The sequence below is a fragment of the Mirounga leonina genome, unplaced genomic scaffold, assembly GCF_011800145.1.
Source record: "Mirounga leonina isolate KUSES-001 unplaced genomic scaffold, KU_Mleo_1.0 Mir_114, whole genome shotgun sequence".
Lineage (NCBI taxonomy): Eukaryota > Metazoa > Chordata > Mammalia > Carnivora > Phocidae > Mirounga > Mirounga leonina.
The window spans coordinates 46,758,026-46,781,252 of NW_023270265.1; the positions used below are offsets into that span (position 1 = coordinate 46,758,026).

General features: G+C 54.1%; 1 protein-coding gene across 5 annotated transcripts in view; it reads right to left on the reverse strand.

Moving 5' to 3' along the window:
- Positions 1–23,227, reverse strand: part of FAM53B (family with sequence similarity 53 member B) — a 116,322-nt gene that overhangs the window by 44,644 nt on the left and 48,451 nt on the right. For all 5 annotated transcript variants that reach the window (XM_034985769.1, XM_034985753.1, XM_034985736.1 and 2 more), the window contains 2 exons: positions 19,002–19,056; positions 4,761–5,539 (listed from right to left, as the gene is read on the reverse strand). In XM_034985769.1, coding sequence (XP_034841660.1) covers positions 4,761–5,539; positions 19,002–19,056 — 834 coding nt within the window. The remainder of the gene's footprint in view (positions 1–4,760; positions 5,540–19,001; positions 19,057–23,227) is intronic.

Below are 23,227 nucleotides of genomic sequence, written 5' to 3' on the forward strand. Positions count from 1 at the left end.
GCTTCTGTCTGAAGCACTGTTGAGAAATACAATCTGTTGCTCTTGCAAGCTGCCCAGCTTGGAATTAAAAATACAGCAAGATTGGGACGCCCAGGGGCACGGCATTCCGTGGGTAATCTTTTTAACTGCTGCTTTCTTCTGAGATCTTTGCTCACACACATGTGATCTGTGTCTAAATGGCCACGCATAGCTCAGGTCTCGCTGGGAGTCAACCAGTGCTTGGTAGTCAAGCCAGGTCTCAGAGAAGCAGTAACAAATCATGTCAGCAAAAGTCCCGCTAGTAAACAGCTCCTATGCTCAGGCTGGGCCCTGCTCTCAATGACACACATTGTCATTCTGCAAAGGAGGCTTCGGCTTCACAAAAAACACCAGGCAGAAGGGGTCATGTGGGGAAAGCTGAGAGGGAGGCCAGCAAAATGTGACCTGGGCAGGGACAGGCACGACTGCCCCTCTGGGCTGCCTTCAAGCAGCTGCTCCCAGAGCTGAGTGGTTGCGATGACAATCAACAGGACGGGGCGGGCCTTCCTGGCCTGGGTCCTGGCGGCATTTCTCCCACTGGGGTGCCCTCCTCTCTGCAACCACCGCTCTCACTCTGGAGCCAGATGGCTGGGGCACCTGCAGGCTCGTTCGGCATCCCTGCCCATGATCCGGGTACTGAGGTTTTAAGAAGACGTGAGCAGGGCGCCTGGGTGGCTGAGTCGTTAAGTGTCTGCCTTTGGCTCAGGTCATGATCCCAGGGCCCTGGGATGGAGCCCCGCTTCGGGCTCCCTGCTCCGCGGGGAGTCTGCTTCTCCCTCTCCCACTCCCCCTGCTTGTGTTCCCTCTCTCACTTTCTCTCTCTCTGTCAAATAAACAAATAAAATCTTTTAAAAAAAGAAGACGTGAGTAAAGACAGTCTGAAAGCAATTGCTACCCCCGGACCCCCTGCACCCTGGCTTCACTGCTCGCCGGCTGGACAGCTGCGTCCCGAGATGCAGTCGGGAAGGGGCAGGGCCTCTCGTGGGCTCCCAGGATCATGTCTCCACTCGCAGTAGTGATTCCGACTCTGTCACCACTTCACACCCCTTGGCTCTGAGCACGAAGCTCACCATGGGCTGGGCTGAGCTGCAGGGCAGGCCTCCTTCCCATTTTCAAAAGGAAAGGATGAGGCAAGAAGAGGAACAAAGAAGAAGAAGTAAATGGCAAGGACAGAAAAGGGAGGGGAAAAACAGAAGGAAAGAGACAGGTGATACAGAAAAAAGGGAGCCCTTCTAATGCACGGAGTGTGCCTCCTGGGACCTTCAGGCTCTCTCCCAGTTCCGCCTCTGGAGTCGCCCGCAACGAGCCCATGCCCTCCCCCCCAAGACGTGCAGCAGCAACGCCAACGGTAACGGTCAGCACTCACTGCACACCAGCCAGGGCACCAGGTCATGTGAGTGTGTGTGTGTGTGTGCGCGCGCGCGCGCGCGCATGCAGGCCAGCAACGAGACACGCACAGACATCTTCAGAGCTACGGATACACACACACGTTCATACGTACACACATCTGCACGTCCAGCCGGAGATGCACATGTACACGCTGACACATCACACGCACGCACACACAGGCGCGCACACACACACGCAGGCGTGCGCACATGCGCACGCACGCACGCACACGCACAGGCGGGCACACGCACAGGCGTGCACACGCGTGCGCACACGCACGGGCGGGCACACACACATGGGCGGGCGCACACATGGGCGTGTGCACACATGCACGCACGCGCACACACGGGCGCGCACGCACACATGCAGGCGTGCGCACGCACACAGGCGCGCACGCACGCACACAGGCGTGCACACGCGCGCGCACACACGGGCATGCACACACAAGGGCGTGCACGCACACGCACGCGTGTGTGCTATCTCCCTTATTCCCCCCGACAGTCCTAGGGCAGTAGCAACAACAGCAGCTGCAGTGGTGGAATGATGTGCTGCACAGAGACGTGAGGCAGTTTGCCCGGGGCCGCCAGCCTCCTGCCGCTCATCTGGAGGCCTTCCGATGTGATGTCCCCCCAGCCCCCAAATGCAGACCCAAAAGTGAACACCATGTTCCAGAAGGATCTCGGGAGGGGCTGTAATGGGCAAGGCCGGAGGGGCTCTGGGCACCCTGCCTCACGGCCGGAGGAAAGCGCCTGCGTGTTCACCCATGTGCGGGCACGTGTGTGCAGCCCCAGAGAGCGCCTGCAGGAAGCTGGGGTTTGTCAGAACTCCCAGGCGCTCCAACCGAAAAGACACTCTGCACCAATCTCATACACCTGGTCGCAGATGTACACGCACAAAGGGGCTCCTTCACAGAAATGTTCAATGAGCACCCCTCGCCCCCCCAAATAAGTGATTATTTATAAACCAAGATCACAAGACCTATGAAAAAGAGTCCAAAATCCAGCTTGGAGAAACAGAGCCATGCTGACCCTGGTGCAAGCCTATCTTTCCAGAGATGCGCAGACCCTGCTCCCTCCCTGGCAGTGACAAATGCTGAGAAAGCCACAGCCCACAGAGACTGGTATCTGGGGGCAGCAGTCCCACATGGGCTGTCACCTGGCAGTGAGCAGGTGTCTGTACGCCGGTGACAGGCTCGGCTCGTGGGGTTCCCAGGCACAGGGTCCTACATGTTCCAGGCTGGATCTAGGGCTCTCTGCAAAGGCACTGGGGTGGCCTCAGGCCCGGCTTTCAGAGCTCTTGCAAAAGTAAGGTCCATGAGGCCACAAATTACCCAGCTGGGGAGCCAAAGCTGGCCGGGCCCCGTGGAGAGAGGGCTGGCTGGGGCTCTAGAGGCATGGTCGGGGTGGTTCAGGGCCCATCCCCAGGGCTCTGGCCTCCCCCTCCTGGCATACACCCTTCCCAGGGGCCCCGTCTTCACTTTCCCCGGACTCTGCCCTACCCAGGCCTTGGCTAGAGAAAAGCAGGCGGAATCAGGGCGGCCTCCCCAGGATCTTGGAGGCCTGCCTGGAGCCAGTGAAGCAATCTACACATCTGGGCACAGCCCCACGGAGCAATATATTTTCAAGCAGTTTCTACCCAAGTGAGGACGGGGAATGTCTTTAGTGATGCCAGTGCTGTTCCTCCAGCTTGTGGGCAGTAAAACAGAATAACATGTGTAAGTTGTTTTTATTACCTATCTAGCTTATTAGCTCATAAAATAAGTTCAACATTAAAAATTTAACTGAAGCCATTTCTCGCAGCCAGGACTCAGGGCTCTGGGTTTCCCTCAGAAAGTCACCTAAATCTGTCACCTTTCCAGCCTTTTTACCTCTTTAAATTCCTGCAGGGAAGGAAAATTCCAGTCGCATGTCCAACGTAAATGAACGTGGGTTTGATCGTTGTCTAGCTAGTAAAGCAAAGAATGTCCGCCACTCAGGAAAAAGAAAGGGACACACCTGGAGGAGTGACGGAACCTGGCCAGTGCGGGGCAGAAGGTGGAACCCCAGTGGCACGGGGAAGGCACAGCATGTCACCAGCTTGTCCTCCGGCTGCCCCAGGCCAGGCCAGGCTCTGGAGCAAAGGGCCAGACAGTCTGGACTCTGGGACCAGGTGCATGCTCAAGACTCGAGACACCTGACCCTCTTCTTTTGTTGGGGGGGGGACCCCTAGGCTGGGAGGCGGGGCTAGAGAAAGGAAGGAAATGCCATCAACAGAAGCTGCATTTTTATTCTAAAGCAAAAGGAGGTCCAGCTGAAAAAGCAGCTCTGGGCACTGAAGGAAGGCCATTCTGCCCACAAAGAGGAGTGGACATGGGAGCCCGCCTGCCCAGAGGCGGCCACACGCTGCATGAGCAAGGCCAGCCAGGTTCCGTCCCTTAACACCCACCGGTGACCGAGGCTTCCATAACAAGACCAGCAAAGACAACAGTTAAACCGCAGCATGAAGCACCTGAAGGCCTCTAGACACAGAACAGAGAGACCCACACCTACCCGTCCTTCACTGGATGGGTCACAAGGGCCAACCCTAGTCCCCAAGCCTCACTGTCATGCTCAGGCCTCCTCGGTAAGAACCAAACACAGGGGGCACCCAGGCTCGGAGACTGTCCCATAGACGGTGTACTCACTCCACGTTCATCTCATTCAAATCAGTCCCCGAGCTCAGTGTTAGCACAAGGCAGGGCTCCGAGACACAGAGGATAAAGTGCAAGGGACGGGGCACGTGGCCGGAGGCCTCGCCTACAGTGAACAGCGAGGATGATTACAAAGGTGGCACAGAGGATGGCAATCACAATTTCTGGATGGTCTCGTGCTGTCAACAGTTTCATCAAATGAGTAAGTGCTTCCACCCATCTCTCACCCTCTGAGACCATGACCCACGGTCCTGATCTCAGGATCGGCATCATCCGAGTGACAATGAATCCTGGCCTGCACTGCAGGGCTGGGCTCCTGGGACAGAGGCTCCAGTGAAATGCTGGAAGGGGGTCACCAGTGCTTGATGACAATGGTCTCCCCCCACCAACACCCCACCTCTCACCATCTGTCTGCTCCAATACCACTAGCATTGCATTCACAGGGAAAAGGCATCTCTGGTTTTAAACGGAGAGAAATAGACACTTAAAAAAAAAAAAAAAAGGAACCTTGATTTCACCTTTCTTTGAAGAGCACTTAAAAAACAAGGACTCATAACCCGCTTCCGGGCGTTTCTGAAACCGGCGCCCCGCCTCTGCCTGGGATGGGGATGGGCCAGGGCCAGGAGCGGCTCCCATGAGCACCGAGATGCTCCTGCGACGCCTCCCGCGGGGCTGGGGCTCTTACCTGTGCCATCTTAGCAAGGTCTAGGGAAGGTCTCTGCTCCTGCACCTCTTCTGGGCGCCGCCGCTTAACGCCGACCTTCTTGTCGTTAAGGACACACGGCTGGGAGCGGCTTCGGGACAGCCCGCTGGAGCGTCTGGCCAGCTCTGGCGTCGAGGCAGGTGTGCTGTTGGCTGAGGGTGGACAGTACTCCGCGAAGGAAAACTGCTCGTGGGAGCAGGACAGGGACCGCTGCATGTCGAGCCGGCCCCCGCCCACAGGGTTCGGGTCGGGGCTCCAGATGTCACCCGCCTGTCCACAGGTGGCCGAGCCTGGCGCCCCCTGGCAGGGCTGACCTCCGAGTCGGTGGTGGAATCCCGCCTGGTCATAGGGCGAGGAGAGCGCGTTGGCCCGGGAAGGGAGGCTGAAACTGGAGCTCCTCTGCATGGTGCTGAAGCCGTTGGAATAGCGCTGGACGCTGCCTCCGCTGTAACAGCGTCGCTTTTCTACGGGAGTCCAGACTTTGGAGCCCAAGGGCCTCCACGATGTCCGGCAGCTGGACATTTCATCGGAGAAGGACAGTGACCGGCACTGGCGCTTGCTGGGGGGCGCTGAGGGGTTCCCGTTGTGGTCGCTGAGGCTGAGGTCTTTGATCAGGTTGGTCACGGCGCAGGCGGTCGCGGCCTCCCGGTGCCACAGGGCGCCGTCCTGACACTTCTCGGGCAGGCACTCCCAGATGCCGGCGTTCGGCTGCTCAATCTGAAGAGGGCATTTCCTGTCCAGGTCTCTCCATCTGTCATTTTCTGGTTCAGAAATGACAAAGAGAAAACAGGATTTGAGAAGGCCTCCATGCCAGCCCTCGATCTCCACAACCAAGAGCCCATTTTAGACAGGATTTTAGAGGCAGGAAGGCCCTTCAAAACCATCCGGTCCAACCTCACTTTATGGATGAGAAACAGAGGCTCGTAGTGGGGATGTGAATCCCACGGTGTTGAGTGAGGCGCAGAGCGAGGCCCAGGATGCACGTACCACCCCAGGCCTCCTGGCGCGGCTTCCTTTCCAACATTCCACACTGCCTCCCGGGAAAGTGCAAAACAACAGTTTTCACCCAAATGCTTTCCCATCTTATAGGTGGGAAGCCGGCCTGCCCCAGCCCTCCCCTGGCCTGCAGCAGTTGGGACAGGATGTCTGTTCCATCCCCTCTCGAGCTGGGGCTCAACGCCCTGGCAGAAGACCACGACCCAAGAGGAGTCTTTTGGTACTTAGGAGGGTCAAGGTCGAACGGGGCAGGCAGTGCTGCAGGTTAGCTCATCCAAATTCCATCTCTAGAATACTTGTTGACAATAGAAACTGGAACCTGTACTGATTTATGCCTCCTCCATCAAAATGCTCTGCAACATCAACATCATCACCAATGACAGCCAGTCATGGAGCACGTTCCTCGTGTTCACTTGATTTCTCACTGAGATCGATGATGTTTAAAATGGGTAAAATCTGTAGGAGCATGTCTTGGGCCTCACAGACATACAGGGATGCTTTAAACTTACATCGTCAGGTCTCTACTTGAAGACATGAATAAATAAGCTAACCCCACTAGGAAACGCTGACTTTGCACCTGAGCCTTTATTTTAGTGAAATATTCAGGAACTATGTGGTGTTTTCCTACTGAAGAATCAGGCACTGTGCTGAGGATCTTAGGAGGACACAGATAAACCTGACGCAGTTCTTGTATTCAAGTTCATAATACAAAAGCAAAGTTGAGACCCATATCCTGTGCTGCCAGGGATCCACATATTGGCATGTTTCTATTTTTTTAAATCTACACACATTTATGAACGGTACACAGGGGAACATACGGAAAACTACGGCTTGAGTCCATCAGTTGTCAGAAGGACAGAAGCAAAACCTGAAATGACATTCAGGCAGGTGTTTGATGCAACCAACTCTCATGGTACTGCCACTGTTTACCGAGCAGATAACCCCCATGGCGGCTGGAACCCACCAGGCGCCCCGTGTGGAGGGTGAGTAAGTGGCCCGGGGCCACACAGTTGAAAAATGACTGGAGGCTAACTCAGGCTGGCCCACCCCAGCGCCCTGCTCTTTTCACCATGCCACAGTGTCGAGGGGGACCACGGGGAGCCCAACATTGGACCTGCCCTCAGCGAGTTTCTGAGCCACGCAGGATGGGCCATCCACTCAGAAAACCACGGTGAAACCCACATGAATGCGCCAGTCAGCAAGGACCACACGTCCATCTCCTCGATCAGGGGTCACTTCTCAAAGGACACTGAGAGACACAGCAAGGGACTGACCCCGTGCTGAGTGTCTGCAGCCACTGGACAGGTTCAAAGGGAAGGACCAGTAAGGCTCAAAAGGAGCCTCACAAGCCCAAGATCAGCCAAATCAGGTCTAAAGGTGCCGCTCCTTCACCGAGGGCACCCTGACACAGTCGTGAAACATGCTTAAGGTGTTGGGAGCCTGGACAGGGGACACGGGAAGAACCGCCCAGAGGCTGCTCCCATGAGACGGCCTCAGAAGCTGGAGATGCAGGAGAGGGCTCTTCCTTAAACCCAGTTAGGCCACTTGGGAACAAAACAGGACAGTCACCAAATGTCCAATTCCCCTCCTCCAGGAATCTTCTTGGGCCCTGGTGCACGGCAAGTCTCCATACGTGTCCCTTTAACTAAATCTGATAAAGTATTACCATAAACTGCGTTTTTGCAGGTAGCGTTTATGTTGTTCAAGGTACGTCTTCACTACTCACTGCCCCTAGAGCAGCCATGATTCTTTTAAAACAGTTTCAATTTGACATTTGTTAGTAGTTGTAAGATCAGTAAACTTATAATAAAGTAAAATTAAAAGAAATACAAACATCAACTGAGTCACTCTTGTTAGCTGATTTACAAGAAGAAAAGTTATCCTCAGAAAAAAGTGTAGATTTGTATGTAATGATGTTCTTCAAAGTGATACAAGGGGGAGCCTGGGTGGCTCAGTTGATTAAGTGTCTGCCTTCGGCTCGGGTCGTGATCTCAGGGTCCTGGGATGGAGCCCCACATCACATCGGGCTCCCTGCTCAGCGGGGAGCCTCTTCTCCCTCTCCCTCGGCCCCGTCCCCTACTCATGCTCACATGCACACGCGTGCTCTCTCTCTCTCAAATACATAAATTAAATCTTAAAAAGAAGTGATACGAGTGGCAGTAAAATGGTAAACACAACTAAAACACCCTGCAGTCGGGCTGGTGATATAAATGATCAGGGAATAATATGGAGTATGAAAACAGCAGAGTTCCAAAGAATATTAATGATGTGGAGAAATGTTAATATGTAATTCGAAGCCTAAAGAAACAAGATAGAAAAACTATATAGATAACATGATTCCTATTCTGTAAAACATGCATGTTATATGTGATGATTAAAAGAAAATAAACCAAAACGTTCATACTCGAATGGAGGAGAGCTGGCTGATTTATATTTTTTTCCCATTTGTTTTGCTAGAGTTTCTACACTCTCTGTAAGGACAAATGTATTTCCAAATGTGTGGGGGACGTGGCCACCAAACCCACTGGTGCTGTGCCAGGGTCAGGACCTATGACCCCAGCCTCCGCTAGGTCTGCTCCTTTGGTCTTTCAGGGAGTTCCCTTAGAATAACACTGGCCACCAACTTCTCTTTTGGGACAAGGCGCTGAGGCGCCAGATGGGCTGGGAATGTGGTGACTGAAGAAGGACCCAGTGGGCCCAGCCACAGAGCAGGGAGGGCCCCAGCATGGTGGCCCTGCTTAAGGAACCCGAGGCTCACTACAGACGGTCTCCATCCCAGGCCCTGGGAAACCCGTGAAATTAAAAAGAATTGATCCCACCCTCAGAGGATACCACTTCCCATTCTATTTTAATTTCACTGCCCTGGAATTGTCCCCATCTCCAGGGAAGTCATGAGAAGAAAGGGGACCTGGGAGCCAGTTAAGCATGAAGGTTCAGTCCCTCTCATCTGGCAGCGCCATTCCTCCCCCATGGCCATCTCGTGATCCTGAGGCTTCTTGACGGGACCCCTCAGGCCTCCCTAATCCAGGCTCACCGACTCACTGCTTCCAGAGAACTTCCTGAGGCCCACATCTTTCATGTCTGTCCCCATGCAGCTGCCTGTGGCCTCAAAGAAAGAACGTTTTAGCCTGCCATCCAGACCCCATCCACTCATCACCTCCCCAGTTCACCCTACTGCAGGCACACCGAACTTCCTGACGTCGGAAGTCAGACAAGAAGCAGGCAGAATCGAAACCATCCTGGACGGTCCCTGGAACAGCCCAGAAAGCACACTCCTCCTGGTTTGTGTACACAGCCCTGAAGAGGACTCCTTATAAAACGGAAGATTCATGAAACAACTGTGGGAATGGGCACAGGCATTCCCTGTGTGGGAGGTGGGTGTTCCGTCTGTGTTTAGGTTCACTATCAAATCCCCAGTGGGGACTGGGGTTGGATGGCTAACTCTAACGTGTTCCTGCTTGCCTGCAGGAACCACTCCACTCTGGTTTTTTTTTTTTTTAAGATTTTATTTATTTATTTGAGAGAGAGAGAATGAGGGAGCACATGAGAGGGGGGAGGGTCAGAGGGAGAAGCAGACCCCCTGCTGAGCAGGGAGCCCGATGCGGGACTCGATCCCGGGACTCCAGGATCATGACCTGAGCCGAAGGCAGTCGCCCAACCAACTGAGCCACCCAGGCGCCCCCACTCCACTCTGTTTTAAGGGTAAGCCTCTACGACCTTAACGGTAAGATTCCTTTGCCTCGGGGATGATGAAGAGTCAGTTCTCAACTGGGTCCACTGGGGTTAAATGCGAGAGCAATGTGTCTGCAGTGAATCTGCAGCTTCCCCCCCAAACACCAGCTCTTTCATGCCCTTACACCTTTGTGAAGGCCTGGACTGTTCTTCTCCTGCCTTTATCCTTCCAGCAAGAATCTCTTCCTTATCATTTAAGAGCCAACGCAAACATCTCCTTCTCTGTAGATGTGCCTTCTTCACATTAGCCACTGGGCGCCCACAGTTCTTTGCCTGACTTTCAATCTTATGGCTCAGATGTTAACTGAACCTTAATTATCTATTTACAAGTCTGCTTCCACTGAGCCACGAGCCCTCGAGCACAGACCCAGCATGGCCCCCCAGTGCCCAGCATGGAGCCTGGCTCACAGCAGACTTTAGCTGGTGGTAGGTAGAGGAAGGAACAGATAATGTGCAGATAAAAGCTGCAGAGCAGGCCGTGGGTTATCATTTGGTCCCACTTGTCCCTTATCCTTGGCACTGGTAACCCCTCCTCGGCCAGCTAGGTCCGACCTGGGGGCTCTGCCTTCAACTTCCTGCTTTCCCGAGGCCATGGATGGTTGCGTGTGAAGCAGCTGGGAGTCTGGCTAGCGGCATGAGCTCTAAGATACTCTGGAAACACAAAGCAATGTCTCACATTGAGTGCTGCTACTGTGTGTCAACACCAGCCAGGTGGCCACTTGGTCTGTCTGAGGGGCAGATAATATTTTAATTGTTACTATCTTTATCTCTTGAAGAAGTACAACACAAGAAAAGTAAAAACAATCGGGGCTATGTTTAGCCCTTGTGTTTTCCCCCTTTGCTCAGAAAACAGAAAGCAATTTGCTGGGTCAGGTCACCAGACAAAAGAAACAGGAATAGAAGCTACTTTTTAATGGCAAACAGCCCCGAACTTCTGGCCCTGACGTCACTCCGGACAAAGGGCCTCGGCAGGGCTCCGAGGAGAGGATACTGGACACCCCCGCCCCTCCATTCAATACCACTCTGCACAGACAGCGATGACTCTTTCAAAAGTGACAATGGCCACGGACCTGGGGAGTCCACTGAGCAGGGGTCACCTGGACGTTGGGAAGGGTGTGGACATGGGTTTGAACCTCAGCTCTGCAAGTCACTTAATCTCTCAGAGCTTCAGCTCCCCTGTCTATAAAATGAGGGAGACAGTAACGACCTCGCAGAGCTATTCTAGGAATCAAACAGTTGCCCGGGACAGGGCCTGTGAGGGCAGAGCGGGCTCTGCCAGCGGCAGCACCATGATTGGGACAACAGTGCTGGACAACGCGCCTACAGCTGAGGCTCAGCTCTTCTGTCCCTGGGTACCAAGCTCTGCGGGTCTGGCTGGAGTGGGCACCTGTATGCTCTACATCAGCTTTCCCCACCGTGGTTTTGGGACCCTTGGGTTGGCAGGAGCGTCCCTTGGGGTGTTAAAATGCAATTCCCAGGCCCAGGCCCTGACTCAGTAAACAGAATGTCTAGGGGGAAGGGTCTGCATTTAAATAAGCTCCGCAGGTTACGTGAACAGCAAAGGTGTTGAGAACCACTCCTACAGGCTACATAGGGGCCCGGGATCTCACACCTCTGTCAGGGTGGCCGCTCACTCGGCCCGTCCCGCCACACGCAGGACGCTCCCGGAGGCTTGACCATTCCAGTTTCTACAAATTTGGATTCAGAACACCATTAAAAGTTGGTGCTTTGGTGTTTGTTTTGTTTCCAGCTGGTAACAAGGAGCAGAACTATAGAGAAGGAACCCTTTTGCCCTTCAAGTCCTCAGAGGGTCCTTTTTCACGGGAGGGGGTGGGGGGCCCAAGCTGCATAGCATGTTCTGGATGGAGAGCCACAGGAAGAGGCCTGGGAAGCCAAGGGAAGTCTGAGGCCTCCCACCTTCCTCCCGAGACACGCCAACACCAGGCCTGGGGTGGACGAGGGCCCAGCACGACAGCGCACAGCTCGGGAGAGCCAGCACCAGCCACACACCCTTTGTGCACTCCCCAGTCCTCTCAAGTTGCTCCATCCCCCGTTGAGCCTATCTTCACAAATTTGGGATTATTCACAGGGGGGTGTGTGTGTGTGTGAGGTAAACATACACAAGGCTCTACCTCGAGATGGAAGGACACACCACAAAGACTCATACGAAAGCATACAAACCATCCAGGTCTCTCACAGATGGCCCGACTAGGTGACCTCCCAGGTGCCACAAGGCTGAGACTTGCAGTCTGAGCTTGAAATCTCCGGAAAGGCTACCACCAGCCTGGGAGGCCCAGGAGAAGCCGACACTCACACGCACGGGAACACAACCCCAGATCCCCCAACCTCGCTCACGAGGCATCACGGTCCTGCCACGCCCTGATGAGGGAGGTTCAGAAGGCTGCTGGGCACACAGATCTAGAACTCAAAGAAAAAAAAAAACACTAGGAGGAGCACAAATAGCATCTGACTTCAAATGTTCTTGTTTCCATTTCTACCCTTAAACTTGAAGGGAAATTCCCAGGGGCCCAGATTCTTAGGGGACTACAGCCTTTTTCGGTTCAAAAGCTGGAGGAGACTTACAGCCCTGGGCATCTGTGTGCCGTGTGTCACGGGCTGCCTCATGGCGACAGAACCACAGAAGAATGTGGTTTCTAGAAAAGGTTAAGCACCTGAAGCAGAGACCCAGGATGTCAGACTCTTAGAGCCTCCCGGCCTGGGTCGCAAGCCTCCAGCCAGATCGAGACCGGCTGACTCATTCTTGGACTTCACACCTATCTACTTGCGCTGACGATGACTCTCTCTCTCCTGCCCTGTGGGTTGGCTGCTGCTAACTTGGCCTCAGGACTGCAAAGACTCTGCTTGATTTTGGGTAGAAGCTCTAACCCTTTCAAGAGGAAACTGGAAAGTATCTTTCTGAAGGCAGCATTACTAAGCCAATCTTACAAAAAGAACACAGGGGAAAAATATGCAGGACAATGCCCTGAGCTATCCCACAGGGGGTCACTGAATTTTTTTTTTAAAGATTTTATTTATTTATTTATTTATTTAACAGAGAGAGACATAGCGAGAGCAGGAACACAAGCAGGGGGAGCGGGAGAGGGAGAAGCAGGCTCCCCGGCAAGCAGGGAGCCCAGTGTGGGGCTCGATCCCAGGACCCTGGGATCATGCTGAGCCGAAGGCAGACGTTTAACGACTGAGCCACCCACGTGCCCCATGGGGTCACTGATTTTTAAATGAACTTCTAGAGCCCCTGGCCCACTGGAGTGCCTCTTTCTCTGTGTCATCAGAATGGAGATTCAATTCAAAGCTGTGTCGGGAAGAAAAGGTTCTCGGGCTTTGCCTGACCAGGCCCCAGCCTCTGGTGGTGCCCTCTCGATAGCAATGAATCATAAAACATCAGCTGCATCTTGGGTTCAGGGACAGTGACACAGGACACCAAGCTCCTCGGCCAAGGCACGAGGACAGGGAACTAGGATGGCTGGAGAGAACACTCCACCAGCCCCATCAAGGGAAGCAAGGAGCCTGGCTTGAGGGGCTCCAGGAGAAGCCTGAGCAGCTACTAAGCTTCAGAGTGGTAACCAGGGCCCTGCCCTCACCAGCCGGGTAGGGGTGGCCCATGGCAGCTGCCACAGCTTCTGGGAAGCCTCTGGTCTTACAAAAAGAGGCTTGGTGGGATCCCCCAACAGACAGTATGGAGGGGTAAAAAACACACCGGACTGAGCATGAGGAACATGGGCCTCAGTCTCCCATCTGTATGGGGCAGGGTGCCCACCCTGACCTCCAGGGGCATCCAGAAATGTGGAGGGCACCAGTATTCTCAATGGCAACAAGAACTGTGACGGGAGAGAAAGGTCACTTTTGCCCATCCCCTTTGGCATTCCCATCCTGGCTGTGGGTACATACGGAGCAGAGGAAATGGGCACCTGCTTGCGATTCATCTCCGAACTGATGCGCACAGCGAAGCTGAGCGCCGTTACGGAGAGGAGAGACGTGGCAGCTGGGAGAACTATTCAGAAAACACCCGATAAATGTGTATTAACTGTTAATTAACTAATACCCCACTGGGCTCCTTGCTGGGGCGGGGAGAGAGCACATGCATACATCCCATGCACGCTACTCAACTGTGGGGCATCACGGTGCTCCCCGTCGTATGGGTGGGGAACCTGAGCTTCAGAAGAGCGTCACACCTCACCGAGGGACACATGGCCAGCAAACAGCACAGTCTGCAGTCCCAAGGCCATGCTCCTGCAGTGGGGCCTGGCTGCCCCAAACCGGACCACCTTTCTACCTAGCAATGCACCATGGCAGGTGGTGCCCAAAGTCAGTCTCACAGTTGTCATTCCCCATCCTCTGGCACCACTGTGGCCCCCTCCCCACCCCAAGGCAGGCCAGCCTGGGCGAGAAGGCAACCCGGGAGGCTCCCTTTTCACTTGTCACCATAAACAGCCATCTTGTGCCAACTACACTTCGCACCTACTTCCAGTCTGCACTTTATTCCAGAAACACTGTCGGAAACCAATACATGGTGCGAGGAAACATTTAAAGCACTCTCTATGGACAAACCTTAAACCATTTTAGGGACTGAAAAATCACGATAAATAAAAATAAATAAATAAAATTAAAAAATCATACATCTGCATGCCTGTATGGGGATGTGCTTTTATTTTTATTTTATTCTATTTTTTTAAGATTCTATTTATTTGACAAAGAGAGACACAGCGAGAGAGGGAACACAAGCAGGGGGAGTGGGAGAGGGAGAAGCAGGCTTCCTGTGGAGCAGGGAGCCCGATGCGGGGCTCGATCCCAGGACCCCGGGACCATGACCCAAGCCGAAGGCAGACGCCCAACGACTGAGCCACCCAGGCGCCCCGGGGGGATGTACTTTTAAAAAATGAAAACAAGGCTCTCTTTAGCCAATTTCAGTTAATAATCTGTTTCTTATAGGAGGCTCTGGTCCAATGATCATATTCCAAATGGCTAGCCCAGAGAGACAGAAGCAGCAGCAGAGACCAGAAACTGGCCTGAGCAGCTCAGGGGCTGCTACGGTTGTCCCTTCAGTCTTGGTCACGTGCTCGTTCTAAGAAATCGAAAATGTCCCACCTCCAAATGCCAGCTTTCTCATACAAGGTGCAATCACATTCCACTTTCAACAACGAGTGGCGGAGTTAAAAGACGAAAAGCTATGAAATCTCAAAGTGAAATCTTCCAGTCCCGCACGGCCCAACACAGCCAACTGGTTTACCCTGTAGAAATTAATACAGAGAGTGCCCCTGGGAACAACCCTTTCATGTACAGAGTAGACTTTAACAGCCAAGTAATTAAACACAGAAAATAAGGGCGTATAATTAAAATGCAGACGACCCTAAACCAGAGCGGCACAAGTAAGGCTGCTATAATATTTTTACAATTCCCTTTTATACATAATGCATGATCCTTCTGCTCAAGTTTCTCTATGTTCTCTGCCTGCGAAATAATTTACATTAATAAATAATTTATTACCATAACTCCTAAAGTAATTATGGGTTTCCATGCAATTTTTTTTAGCATATGAATTGTTTTGTTCTCTGTTCATTGACTTGTATTTACACGACTTTTCCTAGTGGCCCTTTTGCAATAATTGGTATTGCATTTGCTTTCTCACATACTATTTGATTTCCAGGTCTCTCCTCGCCTGAGTGGTGAGGAAAATGCAATGTGTAGTGTCCATCGTCCCTGTGATACAGAACTCATTTAATGGGTGCAATTAGCCAAGGGTGGTGAGTGGAGCGTGCTCTCACCCCACTTGCCCTGCTTCACCAAAAAAGATAAAACTAACACACGTGTGCCCCTGGGTCAGCACAAAGCAGCACCTCCCACAGCAAGCGATGGAGGACCTGGGGGGGGGGGGCTGCCTCTCCCAGCACAGAGCGCTTCCGTCAGGTGCGGCCAAGCCCCCTTCCCCACCCGCTAGAGATCATGGCCAGCAGCAAGGGCTGGCCTGCCTGCCAGGCCAGCTGACCAGGGGGCAGGCCACGGCCCTGGAGCTGCCACCTGACCAAGGCTTCCTGTGTTAAGAACACAGGAACCAGTCATGTACACGGCTCTTCCCCAGAGAAGCCGCTTGCAGAGGAAATTCCCGCTCTGCACAGAAAGTGTTCTCGGGGTGGTATGGGAGGGGAGAAAGGAAACCAGAGGCAAACACTGTCTCTGCTAGGAAGAGCCCTTCGGGGACTGGGCTGGGCTCACAACCTAAGAAGGAGCACCGGGCCCTGGTGCAGAGTAGGCCGGGCGGTGGCCTGGCCCTACTGTCCCTGCTTCAGCCATTCACACCTCGTCCTGGCTTTGTTCACTCCCCCAATTTGGGAAAGCGCAAAACCGCTTCTTTATATCAAGTTCCCAAACTTAGGGTGTGTGTGTGGGGAGGGGGGAGACAACGGTGGGGAGGGGCCCATCATCCAGCTCACAATAACATAAAGTACTTAAAAAGAACACACACTGTTGTGAGTCCTTGATTACATGAGTAAGGCATTCTATCTAAGTGGGTGTAGGGGAGGCCGGGCTACTCTGAAGGGTGGCTATTTAAGAGGAAGCAAATAGGCCGCTGCACTCCCCACCCTAATGCGCTTGCCTGGATTTTCTTAAGAATGCTCAGGGAACTCAAACTTGCCCTGGCTTCCAACTAGGACCCTTGCAATGGGGGCTTGGGAGGGAAATGCCCTGAGTCACAGGGCCAAGCTGTCCCCTGCAATCACGGGAGAATTCCACCCATCAGGACCACAACAGGAGTTCTTTATCTCCAGGAGACAGGGGGGTTGGTGATTACAGCAATAGGACATTTTGTCTTGGCTGAGTATTGTCCAGTCCTGGAAAACCTCAAAACCCTCTTGAAGTGCCATTAAAAAGCAGGCATGCCAAAAATGAGACCTCACTGCCTGGGATGCCCTCCCCGTTCACAGCACAGGGTAGGGCCACACCTCGGTGCACAGGTTAAAATGGGCGGGAGGGCGCCTGGGTGGCTCAGTTGGTTAAGCGACTGCCTTCAGCTCAGGTCATGATCCCGGAGTCCTGGGATCGAGTCCTGCATTGGGCTCCCTGCTCGGCAGGGAGCCTGCTTCTCCCTCTCACCCTACCCCTCTTGTGCTCGCTCTCTCTGTCTGTTTCAAATAAATCAAATAAAATCTTTAAAAAATAACAAATAAATAAAATAAAGTGGGTGGGAGCGGTCACCTGAGCTTCCACCAGCACACAGGCTTGGGAAGGCCTCTGCCGGCTGACATCCCAGCTCGGCAAGTGCCCGGGAAGGGGCTGAGGGTGGGAGGGGCTGAGCTGGTGCCTTCTGTGCGCTGCTGTCTCTTTAAATAGTACTAAGAACTGCAATCTGCAAGATGAGGGGACTGGGGCTCAGGGAGATGAGCTGGTCTGCCCTCGCTCTGAGGACCCCAATCCACAGGGAATTCACGGTTTCTCCATCTCTCCGCTCCACTAGACAGACGCCCCCTTGAGGGCAGGGGCTGATTTACTCTCTCTCTGGGCCAAGTGCCTGACACAGAGTAGACCCTCAATAAACACCTACTGGAACAAACCACCGAAATGAACCGTGGTGAAGGAAAAGCCTTGGTAATGCACACTTCAGATGGGCCAGGGTCTCCCCAAATCAAGGAGGGGCTGGCCAACAGGCAGCTGAGGAGAAGGACGAGAGGACCCGGCGGACCCCCACCCGGCCGTTCCTCCGCTGCCTGGCAGTGGCCTGGAGCCAGCCTACGTCAGGCACGGACGGCCTTGAAATAAAGACCAACACCTCCACCACCAGTTTACCAGGCTGGCCCGGCTGAAAGCTCACGTCCAGGCTGGGCTGAGGAGCTGAGCGTGCCCAGGGGCCTCCCTCTCCTTCCGGGCAGGACAACAGCAGGCAGTTTCCCCATAGCACCGCTGAGTCAAGCCCATGAAGCAGGCAATGAGGCAAGCTTCTGAGCCACGTGGCTAAGTCGCTGAGGGTTTGCTGAAAGGCGATAACCACCAACGAGGTGCTCAATCGAGCCCCATGGGGGGACAGGTTTCAGAAGCGTGTCACAGGGTAAACCAAGGCCAGGGGATCGCCCTGTTTCCATTTCCTCTGGGCAGCAGCATCAAGGGGACCACCTGGGGCTCTCCCACTGAGCTGTGGCTTGTGACTGAGAAGAAACCAATCTTCCTTCTCCCCCAGCTCTGCCACGGGAGCTTGGTGGGGAGTCGCCTCACGAGGCCTTGGTTTCCCCATATGTGAATGGGGCGTCCCCAATGGCCCCACACCAGAGTCGCTGCAGAGTCCCAGAGACCCTGCAAGGAAGGAGCCTGGTGCTCACGGCGACATACCCAGCACCCCCTCCACCCTCATCACCCCATCTACAGGACAGAGTCTAAAGAAGACAAAGAAAACACTGTGCACAGAGTCAAAGGCTGAGAGAAAAGGAAAGAAGACCTGACACAGTCCTGTGAAGCCACGCCTGGAATCCGAAGGCCTGCAATGGTCACCCACCATGGGAGCTTGGTAACTTGCTGTAACGCAAACATTACAGAAACTCATCCGGCAGGGTGTCCCCACAGGGGGCAGGAGTTATGCGGAGACGGCGAAAGGAGAGATTGTGCCCGATCATCTAGAGCACAGAAAAATCAATATAATCAATACAGTCATCTCCTCCGCCCCCTTATAAAAAAGAGTCATTCACACTTGCGTGGGCACAAGAGACCAAGACAAGCCTTCTGGAAAACATATCAACAATGCGAAGCAAGAACCTTAAAAATGTTCCTGCCGCCTGGCCTCTCTAAGCCACTCCTGGGAACTCCTAAGGAATAATCCAGAAGGCAGACAAAAGACAAAGACTTAGACACGTAGTCACCATTCATCACAACGGCAAACAAAACAGCCATTCCACCCAACAAACAAGAGACAGTTAAATCGTTAAATACACGTTGATGCACAATGAGGTACTACAGACTCATTAAACCACACGGCTGGGCCAACGCCAAGCCCTGGGGAAAGGGTAGTAGTAAGGACTACTAAGTGCAACCAGAAAAAAAAAGTTTTTTGTATACAATTTTTTATAATCATTTGTTCATCGTAGACTTGGCTATGTCAAAACCTCAAAGAACATAAAAATACACCAAAATGTTAACCAGTTCTCCCTGGGTCCTGGGGCTAGGAGGGATTTTTATTTTATACTTTACACTATGGTGCGTCTTCTGAATATCTCAAAGGGAACATGATCACCTTCATAACCAGACAGAAACTCTCAACATAATGGTTGGAGATGACATTTGTAAACCACAGCCCAGCGCCCATCCGCTCACTCAGCCCCACAGCCTGGGTGCTACTTCAGCACGGCTGGGCCTGAGACAGTTCGAGCACAGAGACGAGACCCCACTGCTGCTCTTTGTGCCTGTGTCCAGAAAGCGCTTCCAGCATCTCACCTGGAGGACTCAGGCCCTGGTGGAAGGACTAGAGAAGGCCTCTTCACAGCCACCTTGGTTACTCACCCATAATTCCACAAGAGAAAAGTGTCGGTCCTTGACTCATCTTCTTTGGCGTGTGCTGAAAACAACCAGAAAAGCTATTCACTCTTCAAGTCATAAGAAGCACGTTTGCACATGACCCTGCACTGATCCCTCGCTAAAGTCACAATTAAAGGGGTAACTGCCTTTTGCCAATGTCAGATTAGGGAAAGGAGAAAAAAGCATTCTAAGAGGCAACATCTGCCCATAATTAGACGTGGACTCTCTGTCCAAAGTCTCCATTGAGTTATGGAGTCCATCAAGTTAATGGCTTCAAAGAACACACAAGAAAGCCCCCCGACTTCTGACACTCGGGGACTTTTCCATGTGAGTGCCGGAGAGGAGGGCGCAGGAGGGAGTGTGATGCACACGGTTCACTGCGCTGGGCTGCAGAGAGGCCGCCCCACAGCGCGGGCTGGGAGAAGAGGAGGCCTCTGGATGACAGGAAGAGCCCCCAGGGAGGAGCAGAGGCCCTTCTGCCACCCTCAGCTCCTTCCCTCCCCCGAGACCCCAGGAGAACAGCTCGTCGTCCTCTACACAGGAGCACCGGGTACAGCTCGAGCGGGGGACCCTGCGCTGTGCAAGCTGCTTCGCCACTACACGGAGGCCCCCAGGCACCCTCTCTGAACTGAAACAGAAACTCAAAGGTTATGTTTGTTTGCAGCAGAGAGCGATGGCTTTTGAACTCCTTGGCACTGTATTTCAATGGCTTCCCTTCCCACCATAAGCATTCCACGCCTCCCCTCAAACCCCACACCCAGCCTCACAAAATGCTATGGCCACTGGAAGAGAAACAGGCCAGTGGGGCCTACAAGGGCCCCAAGACCAGGCACTGCTCCACGGCTACACAGTGACCTGAGTGCAGAACATTCCGGGTTCCCCTGTGCTAGTTGAGGCATGGGTCAGGAGGCCTGTTCTGATCTCTGGTGAGGAGGAGACGGTGCCCACGGGGGCCCCAGGAAGAAAGGTCTGCCTCAAGTATTCCTAAGACTCATTCCTTCCTTCCTTCCTTCCTTCACCCAATCCTAAGTACTGGTAATTATTCACATGAAGGCTGCACTAGGGGGTTGAGCACGTGATGGGGAAAGAAGCCTTCGGTCCCAGAGGAGTCAGCCTGTCCAAGAGAATGCCAACTTCTGAGAGGAGCCCCAAATAACAGGGACAACAGGCATCCAGTCTGAGAAGTGGGCAGGAACCAGGCCCCGGGGCTCTCAGGCCCAGAAGCAGGAGGGTGGAGCTGACTAGGAACACCTGGCCCTCCCAGATAAAAGGGTGGCAAGTGCCTGGCCCCAGCTCCCCAGTTCAGAGACCTTTGCCCTCAGTCAGCTCTGTGTTCATCCAGTCAGGTTATTAAGGGTATATCCTGCCCAGCCCGGGACACAGAGGTAAAGGATGCCTGCCTTGGCCCTCAGGAAGCTCACATTTCATGGAGGACACAGTCACATAGACAAACCATTACACTACAGAGAGTGTGGGACCAGAGAGGAGAGGGCCAGGCCAAGGGTGCTGGGGTGCGGGAGGTCAGGGCTGGCTTCCTGGGGGAAGCCCTGGAGCTGGTGCTCAAGGACCAGAAGAAGCCTGCAAGGAGCAAAGGGGCTGGGGCAGGCCTTCTCCGGTACCCCCTCCTCAGTTTAAAACACTCATTATATTTTCAGGATAGGTTGCCCTCTTGGATTCCACAGGGACTTTAACCATCCCATCTACAGTCATCCAGGGAAGTATCTGGAAAAAATTAAAGATGGCTGTGTCTGCCTCCCTCCCAAACGACTTGGTTAACACAGCAGGATGCACAAAGAAAGCCCACACCAAAGCCACCTAATGGAGAGTGGGTGACAAAGACTCAAGAGCCCTGCCTCCGCGCCATGAGGCCCCAAACAACCAAGCACGCAGCCCGGGCACGCCAGGCAGTCTCTGCTCCCAGGCGGAGGGTTCAGAGACAGAAGTTGGGCTTGGCCTAGGCCAGGGGCCTTGCCTGTGAGACAACTCTCACACTGTAGAAGCAGCCTGGCGCAAAGCAAACACCCACCGGAGAACCAAAGCCCCCACCCCATGCTTGGGTGGAGGGGGCAGGTGGCAAAGCGAGCCAAGGCGGGCGGCCCACAAAAACCCAAACCAGGATCGGGCCAGGGAAAGCAGAAGACAGCAAGAAGCCTGGAGCCGCCTGTCTGCTGCACGCAGACCCACCAAGGAGGGCATGGGGTTTACAGACAACAGGACGCGAGCTAGGGAGCCAGCCCGCTGACTTGTCCTTCCACAAAGCCGGTGTGTTCCCGACAGAGGGGCACGGCGGGGCTCTCTAGACCTGGGCCCACGCAGGAACTGTTGACACCTGTGTGGGTGCCAGAGAGGCTGGGGTCTGTGCCTACAGAGGGAAGCACTGGGCCGGGCCACAGGGGCTCCTGGGCCCTTGCTCACGCATTCGTTCGCTCAGCAAGGATTTATCCCTGCTGGCTGCAGACCGTTCATTCCCCAGGCTGGGGGACACACTCTTGGAATGGGAGTGCTTCTCACCGCCTCCAAGGCCCTGCTCTGAGCCACCCTCCACAGAAAGACCGAATCAGCCTCCTAACTGGTCCCCGGCCTGTGCCCTGGGCCCACCCTCCATTCTCCACCCAGAACCCACAGAAGCCAGCCAACATTGCTCTTCTGCTTACGAACCTCCAATGACTTCCCACAGCAACCAGAGGAGAACCCGGCCACCTCTCTCCGCACAGCCACCAGGCCCGCGGGAGCCAAGCCCAGGCCACCTCAGGTCTCTCCACGACAGGCTCCCACAGGCTCCCACCTCATTCCGGCCACCTTCCCTGACCATCTGAGCCAAAGGGCACCCTCCCCTCCTGTGCTTTTCTCTGAGTGTTCCACACTGCCTGCGTCAGTTCCTTTGCTTCTGTGCTTATGCCCTGAGAATTAAGCTTCTTAAGGCTGCCATGTTGTCCCAGCGCAGAATAGGTGCCACGTGACTATCTGGTGACCAACAGCTATGGCCACCTGTCCGCCCAAGCCTGTCTTCCTCCTACTGCCACTCACCAAGCAAATGCGGGGCCAATGCAAACAGACTTTCACTGGGCAGAACCTGCCACCTCCCCAAATCGTTGGGCTCATGCCAAGTCGAAACTTGGTGGAGAAGGGGAGAGAGCGCCAGCTGGACAGTTGGGGGCCCCTCTGCACCCCAGGGAGTAAGAGGGAGCGATCACTTGCACTCAGATCTCACAACTTGAAGGAACACCTTCTCCACGCCCCCTGTTCTCAGTGAGCCCCATTCCCGCTCTCTCATCGAGCATGTGAAAGTGCATGACCTTCTGCTATCAGCACCCGACTCTTGCACTGGGCCTCCTCCCTCCATCACTGCAGTGTCTTGGCGGGCCTATGCCTCCATCTCTGACAAGAGACAGGACACCGGCGTGGCCAGCCAGGCCCTCTTTGCTCCGGGGCTCTGAGTCCTGGACTGAGGAAGTGCTGGGGCTGCTTTACCCAGCGAGAGGCCCGGGGCCTGCCATGAGCACCTGCTTCCAAAACCCTCCGAGCTGCCCTGTCCCTGCCCTTTCTGGGGCCTCACTCACCAGCTCTCCTGCCAACTCCCAGGATGTCAGGCCCAGGCATACCCTGACCACTGTCAGGTTTCTCTGAGCCCAACACCAAGGTACCCTCAGGGCTCCAGGTGGGCCAGAGCCAGTTTATCTCCGGTATGCTTAGACTATGATAAAATTCCTGCTGGTCTGTACCATTCTGCAGCCAGCCTTCCCAACCTTCAAATCCTCTGCACCACTGCAAGAAGGCTGAGGCAGCCCATCATGATGCGGCAAGGCCCAACAGGCCGTAGGGACTCCTAGCCTCGGGTTCATACGACACTCACCGTGCACACTGCAGCCAGGCCCCAGGCCTTGGCTGGTGTTTACAGAAAAGAGGACGAGGAGCACAGCTCCCCTTATATTTCTCCCACCGTGATGCTTCTATTCTCAAGCCTCCCCCAGCACAGGGCCTGGTCTCTGTGAGATTCCTCAGATCACAAGGGAAGGTTTTGGAATCAGATCCTCCACAGGGAAGGCAAAAGCTGGAAATCAAACTGGGGCTTCAGGGGCCATCTGTCTGACTAAAGAAAGAAGGCCTGACTCAAAGACACAATTCAGGTCTTTACTTAATGAGGAACTAGGTCCGACAGAAAATGGCAGAGCTCATTTCTGGCCATAATCATGCTTCTCCATAGCTTTGCT